General features: G+C 31.4%; 1 protein-coding gene across 1 annotated transcript; it reads left to right on the top strand.

Annotated features, from left to right (window-relative positions):
* The first annotated feature begins 19,024 nt into the window (after nucleotides 1–19,024).
* On the top strand, nucleotides 19,025–19,483 carry LOC140431181 (uncharacterized). Its single transcript, XM_072519097.1, has one exon. The coding sequence runs from the start codon at nucleotides 19,025–19,027 to the stop codon at nucleotides 19,481–19,483; it is 459 nt and encodes a 152-aa protein (XP_072375198.1).
* Nucleotides 19,484–21,090: the final 1,607 nt, after the last annotated feature.

The following is a 21,090-nucleotide window of genomic DNA, read 5'->3' as shown; positions in this document are numbered from 1 at the left end:
TTCTGTATTTTGTACTAATTTTGTTTATTGTAGCACCCTGATGATGCAAATAAAGATTTGCGAAAGCTTGGTTTACTAAAAAGAGTACTTCTTTGTCCTATCTTCCGCTGCACACCCAAATATTTGAGTTTTGTATATATATATATATATATATATATATATATATATATATATATATATATATATATTAAAGTAGATGACTTTAAAATAACATTGCCAATATTACTGAGTTGCATTCTTGGGACGACTTTTTTGTAGGATAGTTCATTCGATTACATGAAATTAACTCAGTAAGTTAAGAATACCCTTCAGAAAAATCATAGCATGCATTTTGTGTTCAAAAAGAGAATTTTAGTGTCATCATTGCATGCGGTTTTCTTTTTAACGCAAATCACTTATTCCCATCAAAAATAGTAAATTGTTAACACGTTCCCTGCCAGAGATAATTTAGCATTTTTACCCCGTGGGCCGTTTATGGTACCACAGATATTATTAAAAACCTTTTACTGTTACTATTACGATTTACTATAGTACTCTAAAATTTTTAGTTTTTTTTTGTAATTAATATTTTTCTTTGCTGGTCCCATGGGACCAGCTCTGACCATAGAGATGATAATTATTAGCCCACGCCGCTAGTCCATCACGTGCCTAACATTCGCGCGTAAATTATACAGCAACTTCACAGTCCTTACGTCAGTTTGGTTTGCAGAGATACACAAGTATTTGAGTTTTAGTGTGTGTTTGGATTGTAATAATAAACTTATATGTGTAGAAAGGATGTCTTCAATTTCTTAAGAAATAAAAATAATACACCAACATGGTTCATACAACTTTATTTCAACTTCATGTCTTAAAGTCTTATGTCTGTCTATCCTCTGTCAGCTGTCATTACATCTTGACAACCTTGACAGAGCATCAATTTTAAATTAAAAAAAGGCGGTAACAATAAGAAGCCTACAATTCGGCCAAACCACAACAAGAGCGCCTCGCTCTCCATATACAAAAATACAACTATTTGGAAATACATAAACATGACAAAAATCATAACATTCATAAATATTTGTCATAACATGTCATCTGTCATAAACTGTCATTGAAAGTATATAAACATGATAAAAATGATAACATAAATATTTGTCATAACATGTCATATGTCATAAACAAAAATATAACTACACTGAAAGTACATAAACAATAAACATGTCAAAAATCATAACATTCATAAATATTTGTCAAACATTATTTCTAATAAACATAAGTTATGATAAACACCTTTCAGGAATTATTCCTCATAAACGTAATTCATCATAAGTAAGGTCCATTCCCTTAGCTCGGGCATATTTTGACAGATTCATTGTCGGAAACTTACAACACAAAAAATTACAGACTTCTTCCTTTGAAAAAATAAGAATTATTCCAAATAGTGGAAGTGTATACTAAACCCATAAAATTTTCCCTGTATATTTAAAATATAATATTTGAGTTATTACAAGTTAACATATTGTAGTAAATATTTGTATTATTGGCGTTGTTCATTTTTAATATAGTTTTATTGTTTTATTATCTTTGTTTAATTATTTTGTTAGTTCTATTTAGTTAATTAGTTATTTTGAATTTTATTTTTTTACTTTAATAAATATGATAAAATGTTCTTTAAAAGTTAATATTTTTAGATGAGTAATGATGCTCTTCCTAGATTACAAGGTAATGAAACTGCACAAAGGTTTATTCAAAATGCCTACCATTTTTTTAAAATTATTTGCCGAATGAAAACCCTGTTGAGGTAAGTTGATCATTAAAATGTATTTATCGAATTATGTAGTAAAAGTTACAAATGTTATTAATATCAAAAACATTTCAGTTAACATCCAAATGTCTGAAAGTCTCAGAAAAGTGTGCGGAAATATAAAAATGGGCCTAATACAACTCTCATTTTAAAGAAGAAAAGTCGCAAAAGAAAATTAACGATTGACTTAAATCATAGTATCAAAAATCAAATTCGCTTAGAAATTTATCGCTTTTATGAAGAAAGTAAGTTTCTATTTTATATAAAAAAAAATATATTTTACAAAAAAAGTTAGGCTAATTTAGTTTATATCGTTAAGTTGTGCCAAATATAGGCAACCAACAAGTTTTTAAACTCTTTATTATTAATTGAGTTATATTTTGTTTTGTGTTGCTGATTGAACTGACAACTATCTCAATTTTGCATGTTTTTTAGTTTGTTCGATTATATAGATGTTACGGCTTCGTATATTGACACTCTTTAAAAGAGCTAAAAATTAATAATTGTTTTAGAGTTGCCTCTTTCTGATCTTGAAAGAAATATGATTCATATACAAAATAGACAGTCCACAAAAACATTTCATGGAAGTTCCTCACGTACTGAAAATGAGGCATAATTTTTTAAGGATTTACCATGAAAATAACCAAAAAGGCGTTTACAAAAAGCCCTTAATTTTTTTTGACGAAACATGGATATTTTTTTCTTGATCAGTTAGAAGGTCTTGGCAGAATGGGACAAATAAATGAATAAGAAAAAGAACTGGTGATGGTATGAGGTAAGTAAATAAATATGTTTTCTTATATAATTTATTAATTCTCTTAACTAACTAAAATGGTTTTTTTTCTGTTCCAGGACTTTAGTTCCAGAACTAATAACGTAAATTTTTTACAGAAAGCATATTTCCATTACATGTAAAGAAATTTGTTTTTATTAGATCGAATTACATAAGTACATAGGTACATAATTTTACATGCAGGCTCAGAGCATGAGTTTATAAACGGAGCAAGTTTAATTTTTAAATCGGGAGACTATCATGGAGAAATGGATGCTGATATTTTCGAGGGTTGGTTGGAGAAGGATCTTTTACCAAGATTGGAGGAACCATCAATGATAATCTTTGATAATGCTAGTTATCACAGTCGGCAAGTAAATAAATGGCCAACTCAATCTTGGAAAAAAGAAGAATTGGAAGGATGGCATATAGAAGTAAAGGCATTCTATTTCCACTGAATAGTTCTAAGACAAATTTATTAAATACTATTAAAGCTCTTCAAAGATCTCCAAAACATTCTGCTGTTGATGATATAATTAACAAAGCTGGTCATGAAGTACTTCGTTTGCCTCCCTATCACTGTCGCTTTAATGCTATTGAAATGGTGTGGAGTTAAACGAAACGGTTTTATGATCAGCACATATTGGGGAATAACAATGTGGTACCTCCCACATTGTGTCTAATGAACTAACAGTATATTATCAGAATGTTAGAGGAATTAGAACTAAGCTTGGTGCTCTTGAAGAAAGTGCTGCTACAACTGACTATGATGTGCTTATATTTACTGAGTCGTGGTTGTGTGATGGTATCAGTAGTGATGAATTGGGACTTTTAGATTTTAATATATATCGAAAGGACCGCTCTCCATTAACTAGTGTTAAAGTAATTGGAAGGGGTGTCCTTATTGCAGTTAAAAAATGTTACTCATCGAGGTCTATTCTATTACCACATGTTCACTTGGAGGAACTGTTTGTCGAAGTTTGCACTCTGAATCAATGCTATATACTTTACAGTTTATCTTCCGCCTAATTTAGCCTTAATATGCTATGAGAATCATTGTATTAGTATAGAATCTGTCTGTAACAATTTTCCTGAACACAAGTTCATTCTAACAGGAGACTACAATCTGCCAAACAGCGAATGGTACCATGATGAAAGAGGTGTCTTTAGTAATAATAGTAACACTGCTGCTGATACTTTAGTTGATACTTTTGCATTTCATAACCTATTTCAGCTCAATCAAATCACAAATTGCAACGGAGTTTTACTTGACCTAGTTTTTGCAAATGATAATGAAAATGTAACAGTTGAAATTGCTAACGATTATTTATTGCCTTCTGATCGTTATTATCCTGCGTTATCAATTTCTTTAGCTATAAAAGATAATATGCCCGAGCTTCAATATAATAGTTTTGCCTTCAATTTTAGGAGAGGAGACTATGTTGCTCTTAATATGTATCTTGCTAGTATCTCCTGGGAGAACGTTTTAGGTATTTGCAGAGATATTAACGAAGCCACGGAACTGTTCTACTCCATATTGCAGTTTGGTGTCAATTGTTCAATACCACGTACAAGATTAAAAAATCCCAAATTTCCTCGTTGGATGAATAATGACCTAAAATCATTAATATTTAGGAAAAAAATTTCTCATAAGATATATAAACAAACAAATTCTTGGAACGATTATCTACTTTTCTCTTCCTTGAGAACCAAATGCAAAGAACTAAGCAGGTCATGTCATGAAATTTATATAAGTCAAACTGAATCTAGAATTAGTTCAAACGTAAAGCACTTTTGGAATTTTGTTAACAGCAAACGCAAAAATAATGGTCTACCAAACACAATGTTTTTTGGAAACACAATGCTTAATAATGGTGCGGATATCGTTAATAGCTTTGCGCAATGCTTTCAAAATATTTACAGAGCAAATGATGATGATTTAATACAGCCCATCTTAGAGTATGAGAAAACAGTGAGCCTAAATTCTTGTAATGTATCTATTGAAATCATATTTGAAAAATTAGCCAATTTAGACATTTATTAGGGCTCTGGGCCAGATGGAATTCCACCCATACTATTAAAAAAATGTAGATGTACTTTAGCCCATCCCTTATATTTTCTGTTTTCTCATTCACTTGATTCAGGTATTTATCCAAGTTTGTGGAAATCTAGTTTTATTGTTCCTATTCATAAATCAGGTGACAGGAGTAACATAGCTAACTACAGACCAATAAGCATTCTTTCTTCTATTCCTAAAATACTAGAGAGTATAATATGTGACTCTATTAAAACACCTTTATGCAATGTACTAATTGAAGAGCAACATGGTTTTCTTTCAGGTAGATCAACTTCGACAAATCTTTTACTTTTCACGCAATGCATATCTGATGCTTTGGAAAGGAGACTACAGGTGGATGCTATTTATACAGATTTCTCCAAAGCATTTCACACTGTGAATCATAAATTGTTGCGTAACAAGCTTAAAACTATTGGATTTACAGGCAATCTGTATAACTGGTTATGTAGTTACCTAACTAGCAGAATACAACTTGTTAAAATTAAACACTTTCAATCTAGTGAGATCTCCGTAACCTCTGGTGTTCCACAAGTAAGCCACTTAGGGCCTTTCCTTTTTAATATATTTGTTAATGACATTAAATCTCAAATTAACTCTAAATTTTTGCTATTTGCTGATGATTTAAAAATCTATAGAATTATCGAAGACGTCTCAGATTGTGAAAAACTCCAAATTGATATTAACAAAATTATGGCATGGTGCAATTGGAAGCAAATGAGCATTAATGTTGGAAAATGTCACTTTATTAGTTTCTGTAGAAGAATTAACAACCTCTCTTATAATTACAAATTAGCCGAAGAACCACTGAAGGCTGTCTCAACTGTAAGAGATCTAGGTGTTCAATTAGATTCCAAACTAAATTTTTGCGCTCATTTTGATTATGTGAATAACCAGGCATTTAAAATGTTAGGCTTCATTATTAGAACCTCTAGATGTTGTAACAGTCGTTACTTTATTAAAATTTGTATTTAAATAATAAACAATTTATATGAAAATAATTTCAGAGATGTAGTATGGGTTGCCTAACTTTAAGTGTTCATTTGCCCATTAAGTGTATATTTTTAATAATTTAAGTTGTCACTCTGATCTAATTTGGTACCATTGCGAACCAGAGAGATGACAGGAGATTAATGGGAGGTGGAAAAATGGCTCTTCTTGGTTAATTAACTGTGAATTAAAAAGCACTTTTGATCTATAGTTTGAAGTGGTACAAGTGGCAGTTAGCGAAAGAAAATCCAATTAATGCATAGAATTTCCTTCACTTCAAGAAGTTAAATATTCTAAGTATACCATAACGATTTAATTGACGGTGTTTTCGCAAACTCGGGAAGTTGAAGTGAGATTTCTAGCACGGAATTGATTAGCTATCTGGTAAATAATAATTTTTTATATTATAAACATTAGAGTATTTTATCTATATCCTATTATTCAGATTCATTATTTCATATTTTAATATAGTATTTTGTCCAAGGCCATTATATTTTTACTCTATGTGAAGCAAGGTCACGCTACATCCGATTGGATGGTTTTTTTATCTACCATAATTATCTTTTTGCTCCGGTTTCTTATGCCGAAAGAAACTTTCCTCACTTCTTCTTTGATTTCTTTTTATGAATGTTGAGATTAGAAGTAACGGGGAATTGTTTTCAGCCACCTACCATGGAATTATAAATTTCCCTCAGAACATCCGAGGGAGAGTACCACTTCAACTCTATTAGAATCAGGGTCATTGGGACAAGCCACAGGGGGTATTGTCTACTCCACCCTCATTTTTTTCTCCAGCCTGCACCTAGAGGTAGGGCAGGACAGTCATCATCGAACTAAGCCAATTAGCACCAGCTCCGTGCTAATTTCGGACCTCAAGGAGGACTTCGCTGGGACACCGAAACCATTCGGGAGTATCCTTCCAGACAGCTGTAGGAGGACAGTGGGTTTTTGATTCAGAACTATATATATATATATATCTTGTTTCACCAGTTCTAGTTTTTTTTTATAACATATATATATATTAATTAATATAACTCCCCTTGGTGTAAGGTATCGGTAAGTTTGAGCTCAAATTCTACCCAGAGATTATCTTCCATTGTTTTTTGTATTAACCATTTATTTCTTTATTAACTTTAATTATTTCATTATTAACTTTAATTATTTCATTATTTGTCTACTTAACTAATTTTTTATATTTCATCTTGCGTTATTAACTCCGGTTATTATCCCTTCAGGATAATATACCGTTTCAATTGTTTAATTTGGCTTGTTCCCATTTATATATATTATTTTGTTTGTATGTGAATTTAGAGTTGTTTAACAATATTGTTGGTCATATTGTAGGTTAGTATAAGATATTTACTTGGCTATACGTTCTTCCAACGTTAGCATTATTTTTTGTTTAAGGTTGTTTTTTAACCTAGATGTATGTTGTACACTCTATATCAGAGTTATTCTGTCTAGTTTTCAACTTTTTATTATAGTTGTTTTCAACATTTTTTTTTAAAATATTATATTGTGAAATTTTCATATACTTTTTGGTAACTTAGAGATTGTCAAAATCTAAGAAGTTATATTTAATAAACTTGAATTTGTTTTGCATATAATTTTTTATTAATATTTCCTTACCTTTTTACATTTACAGCATTTTTGTTTATTAAGTCAACTTTAATTAATATTAGCAGTATACGATACCTGGAAGAGTGACCGTTACTCTTTTTAGAGTAGTATCCCTCTTCTGGCGCCCTCAATTTGTTTTCTTTGTTAATTTTCATTATATATATTCATTTTTCATATCTTCTTTTCTATCTATCATACATATTTTCCTGATTTACTGTCTTTAAAAGGCATGCAAATTGGCCGTATCCATCCTTGAGTTTCTAGTGGTCATTCTCTTGCCTACATTGCTAGCCTAGCCACATTCCGTTCAATATTTTTTTTCATACTTCTTTACTTAATTGTTATCTATTTTATCCCATATATATAGACCACTCTTCTTATACCTCTCTCCTCCTACACACCCCAGTATTTTGCTACATTGGCGCCCAACGTGGGGCCTTTTCCAAGTTTTTGGTTTTAAGACAGTAGCTTTTAGCTGATTTCTTTTTTTTTCTTACTTGAGTTTTTGTATTTTTGCTTTTTCTTTTTTTTACTCATATTATTGCTGATTTATTCTATCTTTAAATTTTTTATTAATACTAAACAGGTATACTTATACTGCTGTATTGATTTATTAGTTTTATTTATTAGATTTATTAGTTATTAATATTTTGAGACCTCAGTGATAGGTTATAGTAGTACAACTTACATTCTAGGTTGAATTTTGTATTTTTATTGAGAACTTATATTTACTTACTTACCTACACATACTTATATCGTATATTATATAAACTTTTATTCCTACAGCCAACCGTATTATACTTATAGGTACTATTAATTGTTGCATATATATTAATATTTGGTTTAGAATAGTTATAATTTACATATAACTAGAAATTATTTTGAGTATTTTAGTAAGATAACTAAGGTATTTATTTGATTATATATATATATTATTTTTGCTGGCTATTTTGATCTTGGTGGTGTGTTGCTAATAACTTGGCCACATTTTTTTTTCACAAATCAGTCCCGAAATTAACTACTAATCATGAAACGTTGAATCCGCCTGTTTTAAGTGATCACAGATAGTCAACTACCAATTCTTCTTTACCCAGTAGAGTTAAACACAATTCTAATGATTACAGTAGTGAAATAGTTCCATTATCAGTATCAACTTTTAGGTTTGTTGATGATGATGATATGTCTATGGTTGTACCATATAATATTTATAACCAATCAAATACTTTAGATTTGCGATTCTTTGTTGGCGATAGAGTTTTAAAGAGAAACTTTGTAAAATCAAGTAAAGGTGATGCTATTTCGGCAAAATTTTGCCAGAAATACATTCCGTGTACGGTTGTAAGGGTAATATCTCCTTTGGTATATGAATTAAGGGACAATTCGTCCAACAAACGAATTGGTCAATTTCATGTAAAGGATTTACTGCCTGATAACACCATCGACGAGGTTAGTTCTTCATCCTCAGAAGAAGACTAACTTAACACTTTCGTTTAAGCTAATCTCTTTCTCTGTTTGTCTTTAGCTTATTTTGATTATATTTTGCATTTTAGTCTAAGATTTTCTTAATCACCAGATAACGTAGGTACACCGCTATTTTTGTATCTTGTGGCATTGGTTAATGACTTCTATAACCTATTAGATAATTAGTATGTATGACTTATCCTTTTTTTTTGTATTATAAATGATGCACTTCATAATGAATTAATATTCTTAAGTACTAATCTTCCCAGGAGAATTACTCCTTTTAACCTCATATGATACGAGGGTTGTTTAGTATATATTTACATATTTAGATTTATACTTATAGTTAATCCTATTACTGATAAGGAACTATGGAACTATGTTGTTACACTACTGGATCATATATTGTGTGTTATATCTTTGATATTTGATTCCTTAGTATTTGTTTTGAGATATTTGTTCAATATTTGCCAATTTGGAAAGATGTTGTGATTTTTTTTTATCTTTGGTCTGCTTTATTCTCACTTGTCACGAAAATCTTAAATACTCTACAATAATTTATGTCCTGATTCCATATACAGGATGGTTCTGGAATTAGTTTGGAATTTTGAAGTAGGTAAGGATGGCCGGCGTCCTTCTTATTTCTTCTTATTTATTCTTCTGAATTTTCTGTCAATGAATCTGTCAATACTCAGCTTTAGTGAATACGTGGGTTCGAGATTGTTGCTCAGCAACTGATCACTGCTGCTCAATTAGGTTCGTACTATATGTGTTTATTGCAGAGTAGGCAGATGTTTATGCCTCATAATATTTCTGGTCAGGAAATGCTCGCGACATGTCCTAACCATTCTTGTGTGATTGTCCAAATATTCCAGTTACCTTTTCACAACTTGATAGGGAAGTTTAATTAGTTCATATTAGTTATCTTACTGCAGGTTATGTTTTTTTCTTTAACTATCCCTACACATGTCAAGTTAGTCATTTTCATTATTTAAGAGTTTAGACAAATGAGTTGTCCTCTTAGTGTAATCCCACTTCTTTCCTTAGGCATAAATTGCTGTTTAGATGTAGGACTATTCCCGGATAATTCCATGCTGCGAGAACTTGTTATAAATCTACAGTTTTGTTCAAAATTGATTGCTTGTTCTCGACATATTTTTTTTCTATCGTTAGTAATGGTATTATAGGAAAAGTCCACCACTTATATTTTCTTATGATTTCTATTGGAATTTTATCGGTGTCTGGTTATTCTCATACATCTGTTGTAGCCACATGCTATAGTTAGCGAATACCAGCACACTCAAAATTTATTTAGCCTCTGAATTCCTTTAGTCCATTTTAGACTTTAGACTTTAGGTATTTATCCTTATCTTTGGTTTAGTTCAGTTACATATTACATTACTTAGTCTGAATAAGTGTGACAATGCTGCTTCACACTTTAGGAAATTTTGCTTTATTGTAATTACTTAGTTGGTATTGGCTCATATTACCGGATGAGGGTAAGAGCTAATTTAGTTATTAGCATTAGTGAGAATTGGCCCTTTCCTGATCGTTCTTCTTTGGATATGCTCTATTTATAAATCTGGTGTCCATCGATAGTCCGATTTTGGATTCAGTGTCTGATTCCTCACTTATTTGGTTTATTTGGTTATGTAGGTTCGTATCACCAGATGTGGGTGTACGTAGACCTCATTTAGTTTTGAGATTTAGTATTGGTGTGAATAGGTCCATAAATCTTCCTGGTCGTTCTTCTTTGGATATGCTTTTATGAATCTGGTGTCCATTGATAGTCTGACTTTGGATTAAGCGTCCTATTTCACACTTATTTTGGTTATTACGTCTTTGATATACTTTGGTATGTTTACGATTTAGATTACTATTTGTGTTATTTGGTTTGGTGAGAATTGCTCCATAAATCTTCCTGATTGTTCTTCTCTGGATATATTAATATGAATCTGGTGTCCATTGTTAGTTCAATTTTGGATTAAGTGTTCAATTCTTAACCTATTTAGTTTATGATTTCTTTGATCTTAGTTTAGTATATCTCCGGGTGAGATATTGTTTGAATTGGCTCATACATTTGCCTGGTTGTTCGTCCTTGGATATACTTAGTCTTATAAATCTGATGTCCATGGATAGTTCAATTTTGGATTTAGTGCCCAATTCGACATTTATTTGTGAGCAAGAATTTAGTTGGTATATTTAGTTAATATTTGGCTTTCAAGCATATTGTCGATTGAGACTTTGATTTTTACTTTGAGTCATCTGAGTTTGTGGTGTCTGGCGCCATGACCATTCTTTTTTTTCCGTGATCTTTAGTTCGTGGTTATTTTTTTTTGTGTAAACTTACGGATCAACGTGGAATGTTAGGCCAGTACACTTAGTTATTGATACTTTAATTTTATGGAAAAAAAAAAATTTTGACTAAAATTTTTTTTTCCCGACTAGTAGGGGAATGTAACAGTCGTTACTTTATTAAAATTTGTATTTAAATAATAAACAATTTATATGAAAATAATTTCAGAGATGTAGTATGGGTTGCCTAACTTTAAGTGTTCATTTGCCCATTAAGTGTATATTTTTAATAATTTAAGTTGTCACTCTGATCTAATTTGGTACCATTGCGAACCAGAGAGATGACAGGAGATTAATGGGAGGTGGAAAAATGGCTCTTCTTGGTTAATTAACTGTGAATTAAAAAGCACTTTTGATCTATAGTTTGAAGTGGTACAAGTGGCAGTTAGCGAAAGAAAATCCAATTAATGCATAGAATTTCCTTCACTTCAAGAAGTTAAATATTCTAAGTATACCATAACGATTTAATTGACGGTGTTTTCGCAAACTCGGGAAGTTGAAGTGAGATTTCTAGCACGGAATTGATTAGCTATCTGGTAAATAATAATTTTTTATATTATAAACATTAGAGTATTTTATCTATATCCTATTATTCAGATTCATTATTTCATATTTTAATATAGTATTTTGTCCAAGGCCATTATATTTTTACTCTATGTGAAGCAAGGTCACGCTACATCCGATTGGATGGTTTTTTTATCTACCATAATTATCTTTTTGCTCCGGTTTCTTATGCCGAAAGAAACTTTCCTCACTTCTTCTTTGATTTCTTTTTATGAATGTTGAGATTAGAAGTAACGGGGAATTGTTTTCAGCCACCTACCATGGAATTATAAATTTCCCTCAGAACATCCGAGGGAGAGTACCACTTCAACTCTATTAGAATCAGGGTCATTGGGACAAGCCACAGGGGGTATTGTCTACTCCACCCTCATTTTTTTCTCCAGCCTGCACCTAGAGGTAGGGCAGGACAGTCATCATCGAACTAAGCCAATTAGCACCAGCTCCGTGCTAATTTCGGACCTCAAGGAGGACTTCGCTGGGACACCGAAACCATTCGGGAGTATCCTTCCAGACAACTGTTTCACCGAGGAGGACAGTTGGTTTTTGATTCAGAACTATATATATATATATATATATATATATATATATATATATATATATATATATATATATATATATATATATATATATATATATATATCTTGTTTCACCAGTTCTAGTTTTTTTTTATAACATATATATATATTAATTAATATAACTCCCCTTGGTGTAAGGTATCGGTAAGTTTGAGCTCAAATTCTACCCAGAGATTATCTTCCATTGTTTTTTGTATTAACCATTTATTTCTTTATTAACTTTAATTATTTCATTATTAACTTTAATTATTTCATTATTTGTCTACTTAACTAATTTTTTATATTTCATCTTGCGTTATTAACTCCGGTTATTATCCCTTCAGGATAATATACCGTTTCAATTGTTTAATTTGGCTTGTTCCCATTTATATATATTATTTTGTTTGTATGTGAATTTAGAGTTGTTTAACAATATTGTTGGTCATATTGTAGGTTAGTATAAGATATTTACTTGGCTATACGTTCTTCCAACGTTAGCATTATTTTTTGTTTAAGGTTGTTTTTTAACCTAGATGTATGTTGTACACTCTATATCAGAGTTATTCTGTCTAGTTTTCAACTTTTTATTATAGTTGTTTTCAACATTTTTTTTTAAAAATATTATATTGTGAAATTTTCATATACTTTTTGGTAACTTAGAGATTGTCAAAATCTAAGAAGTTATATTTAATAAACTTGAATTTGTTTTGCATATAATTTTTTATTAATATTTCCTTACCTTTTTACATTTACAGCATTTTTGTTTATTAAGTCAACTTTAATTAATATTAGCAGTATACGATACCTGGAAGAGTGACCGTTACTCTTTTTAGAGTAGTATCCCTCTTCTGGCGCCCTCAATTTGTTTTCTTTGTTAATTTTCATTATATATATTCATTTTTCATATCTTCTTTTCTATCTATCATACATATTTTCCTGATTTACTGTCTTTAAAAGGCATGCAAATTGGCCGTATCCATCCTTGAGTTTCTAGTGGTCATTCTCTTGCCTACATTGCTAGCCTAGCCACATTCCGTTCAATATTTTTTTTCATACTTCTTTACTTAATTGTTATCTATTTTATCCCATATATATAGACCACTCTTCTTATACCTCTCTCCTCCTACACACCCCAGTATTTTGCTACAATGTTTGCATAACATTAATTCCATCAGACTGATTTACATTTCCCTAGTTAGATCTGTTTTTGAGTATTGCTCAGTCGTTTGATCACCCACTTATGAAGTCCATATAGCCAAGCTTGAAAAAGTCCAAAATAAATTCATTAGGTACTTAAGTTGTAAATTACACAAACCTTTAAGCGACCATTCCTACTCAGAAATTAGAAATACATTAAACCTTCCTAGGTTATCTTCCAGACGGATGTATGCTGATGTTTTGTTTCTTCATAAACTACTGAATTCAAAAATTAATTGCAATGATCTACTGTCTCTAATTGACTTTAATGTTCCCTCTAGAGTTACTAGAACATATTATAATTTTGCAATTAAATTTCATCGCTCTAACTTTGGTAGGCATTCTCCACTGAGTAGAATCATTCTAAATGGAAATAGAATAGACTTTGACTTGTTGCTGTGCGCTTCGGAAAATGTCTGTAGAATGTGTTTAAAAAAATTTTTGTAATTTTATGTGATTTATATTTGCTATGTGCTTTATATAATTTTAATATTTGTTTTTTTTTTCTATATAGCTGCATCGCCAATTCTTTTGATACATATTTACTATATCTTTATAATTATTGTGTCACTAGATAATACTTGTAATACTTTGTGTATATATTAAATTGGGTGGTATCCCGTTAATAAATAAATAATAATAATAATAATAACAATGTTTTAGAAGTTTGGAAACAGCTATCAATAATGTAACTAGGGATCAGTGGAAAAATTTTGTTCGACATACCCATAAAATAATTATAGAGAGTTACGAAAAAGAAAAGGTTGTTTTATCAACCAAAGTGAAGCCTTTGGTAATAGACATAGATGAGGAAACCTCATCTGAGGAAGACAAGGAAAATGTTGGGGATTAGTTTCATAAGTATGCTCTTCGAATGAAATCATTGACTTTGTTTTATTTTTGAACATTCACGTTTTGACTAGAAGTTTTATTTTTCTTTATTTTTAAAATTATTACAAAAATATGATTAAACCAGTGATAAATTATTTAACCTTACAACTAACAATATATAATAAAACAAACAAACATAACTAGTCCTTTTCATTAGATTGGTTTCAAACTTTTTTTCTAACTTTCCTCTTAAATCTAAACGTCCAAATTCTAAATACCATTAATATTAATAACTTTGAATGTTCTTTAAATGTATGTAGGCATGTAAATCCATATTAATTAGTATTATGGATTCAACTAAATCTCAGGTTACTAGAGGGAACATTTAAGTAAATTATCTTAAGCAGCTCAGGGCAATGTCTAACCACTTAAAAGTTTATCTAAAATACCAAACCTGCATAAACTCACCTTTGCTTAAAACTTTTTATATGCGTTGATTCTAAATCACTATCGTATGTATGTATCGTATTTAATGACATCAAAATATTAAAGAGCATTGCTGTCAATAGGGTACTCTGAATTCAAATTTTTATTTCATTTATAAAATAGTAAGACTATTATTATAATAGCAGTTTATTCTAATTTGGGAGAACATTATGGTGTAGGTTATTTAAATAAGAACTTAACATTAACCTCAAATTTTTGTTATAACACATTTGCCTCTTGGAATTTTGTTGTTCGGGTAGATGTATTATTACAAATTGGGGCAAATGTGTCATTAGTATATCACATTTACCCCGTTTATATAACTTCTTGAATTTAAAATTTAAACAGTGGTAGGGCAAGTTTTACAAGGTTTATTTTTTGTTTCAAATACCATGGTTCGCTGCTACAAAAGAAAAACTTCAAATGAAGGAAAATATTCGGCAGCTGATCTCAACGCTGCAATGTCTGGTGTTTTAGCAGGTCGAACATCAACTTATAAGGCCGCAAAATTATACAAAATATCATTTGACCCTACACTCCCGTGTAAAATGTAAACGGGGAGCAGTAAGAGCAACTACAGGACGTTAAACGTCAATTTCTACTGCTGACGAAGTTAGATTAGCCAATGGTCTAAAAACGATGGAGAAATGGGAATACGTCCTATCAAGGAAAGAAGTATTAGAAATTGTAGGAAACTTTGTAAAGACTAACCATATTGAAACTAATTTTGGGGTTTTTGGGGTTTAAACAGAGGCATAGATTAAGTATTAAAGTTCCACAAAACGTGGAATACTCTCGAAAAAAGGCCCTTGATCCTTTTATAATATACCAATTTTATGATTTATTAAATTCAATAATGGACGAATATGATCTTCACGACAAAACTGAGAGAATCTGGAATTTGGACTAGAGTAGCTTGTGCATTGACCCCAGGAAGACAAAAGTTGTGGGAGGTATAAATACACCTTCATCAAGAACAATAAGTTCTCCTGGTAAAGAAAATACAACAATTGCTCTTATGTGATTAAGCTCCACCATTAATAATTTATAAAGTTTTGCACTTATGGGATCAATGGATAGCTCCACCAGGTACTGATTTTGAGGGTACTGTTTATGCAGCGACAAAAAAAGGTTGGATGGAAGAAGCTGTTTTCAAAAATTACTTCATAAACACTATAATTCCATCACTTCCATCTGAAAGACCAATATTAATTATTTATGATGGACATTCCACTCATATGAATATGAGTATGAGTATGAATATGAATATGAGACGTTTAAAAATTACCAAAACAAATATTTTCCCAATTTTTGTGTACAACTTAGAAACAGGTGAACTCCGAAGTAATTATCAACGGCTTTAAAAAAGGCGGAATTATTCCTTTTAATCGTCACATCATCCCTGAAAGATCATTTCTACCCTGCTTGCTTAATAAGTGGAAGATGATAAAACATTCCCGATTATCTATACAAGAAAATGGTAATGAAGTGTTAGTACCAACTAAAGTAACTCAAGAAGTATTTTCTCAAAACAAAGAACCTACGCCTGATGCTCTAATCGAAACTACCACTCCCGACAAAGTAAAAAATATCCCTACCAGAGTCGACGAACTTGAATCAATTCCATGTAGAAGTTTAACTGAAAATAAGAATGTAACATTTGAAGATTTATTATTATCAACAGTAAAACAACTTCCAAACGCACCAACTAAAAATAAGAAACGGTTATGCCCTGGATCTGAAGTATTGACATCACAACAAGCTATTGATGTTTTAAAACAGAAATCTTAACAAAAAGGAAACGGTACTAAAATTCATAAGATAACTAAGGCAAAGCCCAAAATAAGAAATAAACGAGAGTCATTATCATTTAGCAGCAGCGAAGAAGATGAGTCAATGTCCCCAATATTCATAGATTCTGATAACACCGACGAGTTTCTGGATACACTTTTGGAATCAGAACCAAAGGTAGAAATAGCTGCAAATGATGAGGAAGACAAAAAAAAATTGAATTCAACAAAAAGTGTGAATGGTTATGTCGGATGTTGGGTATTGGTAAAATATTGCCCAAAAAAGAAAAACAAACATTATGTGGGAATTGTATCAGAAAATATGAATGATGAGTGGATAGTTAAATTTACACGACCTCAAGGAAACAAATTTGTATGGCCAATAAATCCTGACATTGATACTGTACTACAACAGGATATTATAAAAGTATTACCAGATCCTATCGTCGACAGACGTGGTAAGTAGGAATTTCCAGTTACCTTTAAATGCTTTAACATTCAACATTAACTGAAAGAAAACTTGGAGTGTTTGTTTAATTTTATTGTGTTCAAAAAGTTTAAATTCTTTTGTATTTTTTCAACAAAATAAATTCTAAAAAAACACAAGTAGAGAGCTTGAATTACATTTCTATACAATAACCCCAGACTATCAAATATAATATTTACTACAAAAATGTAAACTTTGTTCACCTTTGCCTCGGTCCCTGGGGTAAATGTGATATATTGATATGATTTTAAAAAACATCATGTAACATTAACAACACTAAAGATTATTTAATTTTTTTCTACACCATGAATACAAAACCGTTCAAAAAGTATATGATTTTTTTGATAAATTTTTGAAACGATTCTTTATAGTGTTATATTAAATGAAAGTTGAACTAATCAAAAAGTAGATCACATTTACCCCACTTCACCTTACCTGCTACACTATTGGCTTTGGTTCCCCAAGAACTGATGTTTGTTCTACGTGCCTTCAGCTAACAGAAAAGATAAAGGTTGAAAAAAATAATGAACTTAAAAATACAATATTAACCGAAAAAACGCATACATAAGTTACGAGCAAAAGCTTTTTTTTAGTTTACTGCAAGAAGAAAAGCAAGGCCTTAAAACCATATCCTTTGATTGTCAAAAGAATCAGGTTATGCCGAAGATTCCTGATCAGTCTGTTAATTACAGCCGGCAGTTATATACATACAATTTTGCTGCTGTATCAGGTTCATTGTTCATTCGCAGTTGACTAAGGAAAATGTGTTTTTGTATACATGGACAGAAGATCAATATTTAAAAGGAGCAAATGAAATAGCCAGTGCCGTTTATCACAAGCTTTGCCATACAATCTTCGATGACAATATACGCACTGTACGACTTGTTTCAGATGGGTGCGGAGGAAAAAATAAAAATTCTATCATCATAACTATGTGCACTAAACGGTTTAGTGTAGACATCACCACCGAGAAGAAGAGGAACTGTTATTTGATCCCAGTAAAAAAGTACAAAGAAGCCCAGTTAAAAGTCACAGAGATGAAAACAAAATAGATCAAATACTATGTGTGTAGTTTCATTTTATGACTAGAGACATAATCCATTAGCCCATTATGTTTTGAATTATTAATTAATTTTTTTTTAAAACAACTAGCGGACCCTAGTTCTGTCAAATAGATTTGGAATATGACAGTTTATTTCTTTAATTCTCCTGAACAGAACCGTCACCATGATGATAGAACGGTGTGTGAGGGTCAGCACGGGTGACATAAGTATCTTCGCTTCCACGAATTTTGGCCATCCTTTTGGACCCACTAAAAACCCGCACCGGGATATCTGCCAGAGTGCTTCAAACTAAGAGGGGAACTTAAGATTCAAACCTGATTGAAAAATAATCTAAAGGAATAGTAGAAACCTAAAGGCTGATTTATAAACTTTACTTTGGCGTTGGCGTTCACCGTTGACCTTGGCGCTGCTACCATAAGACTGCATTTGTAAACTTTCGGTTGGCGTTGGCGACTGGCGTTCACGTCTAAATTTCTAACCTTACATTTTTGATTTGGTATTATTAATTTTTGCTTGAAAATTAATACAATGGAAAATGAAAATGCTTGGCGTTTGTTAGGTGCAGTAGCACTGATACTTTGTATTCGAGCAGCACTGAGCCTTCGAAATAAAAGACAACGTCGATATAAACGGAGGCCCATTAACCAGAACAGAAAGACAAAAGGTAATTTTAATTATTATAAAAATATGAAAAACTGGGATACCCAGCAGTTTTTTAAATATACCAGGATGCAGGTTCCAGTCTTTGAAAAATTACTGCAAATGGTAAAACCAAAAATAAATGTAAACTATCGCTCCGATGGAATTTCTGTTGAAAAGAGGCTTGTTATAACGTTACAGTGAGTACATATTCAACAATTGTATATTTTATACAATTTAATAATGTAATTGTTGGTAACCTGTTCCAGGTTTCTTTATCAAGGCATGTCAATGCAAGTACTAGCATGGACCTTTCATATTGGACATACTACAGTTCATAAAATAAACCATGAAATGTGCAAAGTAATTTGGGATACCCTCCATCCTTTATATTTGAAATCTCCATCTACCAAGCAGGATTGGCTTCACATTGTAAATGGTTTCGAAACAAGATGGAACTTTCCTCATTGTTTAAGAGCCTTGGATGGGAAACACATCACCATTCAAGCATCTGCTAAAAGTGGATCATTGTTCTTTAATTATAAGAAGCAATTTAGTATTGTTCTTTTAGCAGCCTGTGACAGCCAATGTAGATTTACAATGGTAGATATTGGAGCTTATGGATCCGGAAGTGATGGAGGAATATTTAATAAAAGCATATTTGGAACAAACTTTGAGCAACATCAGTTCAATATTCCCGATGCTGCGGTTTTGGATGAAATATCTAACATTGAAATTCCTTATTTCCTTGTTGCTGATAAAGCCTTCCCACTAAGACAATATATTACGAGGCCATATGGAGGAAAAATTTAACAGCAAAATGAAAAGTTTTTAATTATCGACTATCAAGGGACCAAAACTTTTGGCATTCTTGTAGCCAGATGGAGAATATTAAAAACACAAATCAATGCAAAATCTGAAAATGAGGAGCAGACTTTCTATATGCATTTTGTCCATTTTTTCAAATTTTCAACCAAAGATGGCATCGCAAACTATATGTATATAGCCACCATTTTGTGTCACGAAAGACGTTCTAAATGCATTCTATTGTCTGCAAATTAAATGAAAAAAATTCCTTGGACTTTCTATGTGCTGTATGTCCATTGACGGTAGACGAACTAAACGAAGTTTGTCCGTGCGCTATGGACTAATTGCGATTTGTTTGTCGTTGGCGGCCGTTGTCGTTATATAGTTGGTGTCTATACTGTTAAGTTTGTTTTATGTGCGTTTGTTTTTCCGATTTTCAACAAAACAATATATAATAATGGATGTAGTTGTGACAGGAGATCATGTAGTTGGTGATACGGACCACGGTAGCAGAAAAAGAAAAAGATATCTAACTTCTAAAGTAAAGCTTACCTAACATTGCGTAAAAGCAATGTTAGGTAAGCTTTAATGACTTATAGGTTACTTTTGTATTTTGGTATTGTTTACACAATAGCATCTTAAGTTCTTATGTTGTTGTCGTTAATATTTTAATATCATTCTCTTTTCAAGGCATTCAAATCATTATCCTAATTTTAACATTTTGTTGATTTTCCTGTAATCACGCTAATCGAAAAGATTTTTGCTGTAATAAAGTATCCGAAGACGATATTAGGACAATTAGAAGTATGTTTTATGAAGCAATAAACAAAAATCTACAGGATAATCATTTGGGGCATTTTATGGATGTTGAAAAACCAGATAAATGTCGGAACCGAAAAATAAAAAGAAAATCCCACAATTTCTTTATAAGATATCATGTAAGTTTTACTTACAAAAAAATCTTATTTAGCATTAAAAGGTTTTGTTTAGATATTTTAAAAACACGGTGAAAAACACAATATGAAGGTTTTATTCTTTATTTTAGGTTTGGAAGAATGGAAAAAAAATTTACATTTGCCAGAAATTCTTCTTATCCATATTTAGTGTCAGTCAGAGACCCGTAAATACTATTGCTCGAAAAATGCAATCTGGCAGTGGTATTATTGAGAACCGTGGAGAAGACAAACGGTCTTTCAAGAATGTTGAAAAATTTGAAGCTGTTAAAAAATTTATAGCCAGTTTGAAAGGACATGAAAGTCATTACGGGCGTGCTAAATCTCGGCGCATTTATCTATCATCTGAAAATAATATTACTATTTTATGGAATCTGTACAATCAAAGTACTGCTGAGAATTTGAAAGTAAATTACAAGTATTTTAGTAGGATCTTTAATAGTCATTTTAATATTGTATTTGGAAGCCCTGCTACTGACGTATGTGGTTTTTGTGTCAGGACCCAAACTTCTATTAGCCTTTGTAAAGACAAAACTGAAATAGAGAAACTAAGAACTTCTCTACGTGTACATAAAATACGGGCCAAACAATGTTTTAAACTAATAAAGGAAAAACCGGAACACACTGTTTCCTACTGTTTTGACCTTCAGCAGGTTCAAG

This window comes from Diabrotica undecimpunctata, unplaced genomic scaffold, assembly GCF_040954645.1.
Source record: "Diabrotica undecimpunctata isolate CICGRU unplaced genomic scaffold, icDiaUnde3 ctg00000592.1, whole genome shotgun sequence".
NCBI lineage: Eukaryota > Metazoa > Arthropoda > Insecta > Coleoptera > Chrysomelidae > Diabrotica > Diabrotica undecimpunctata.
Note: the sequence above shows the minus strand (reverse complement) of the source record. Positions and strands in the feature narration are given on the sequence as shown.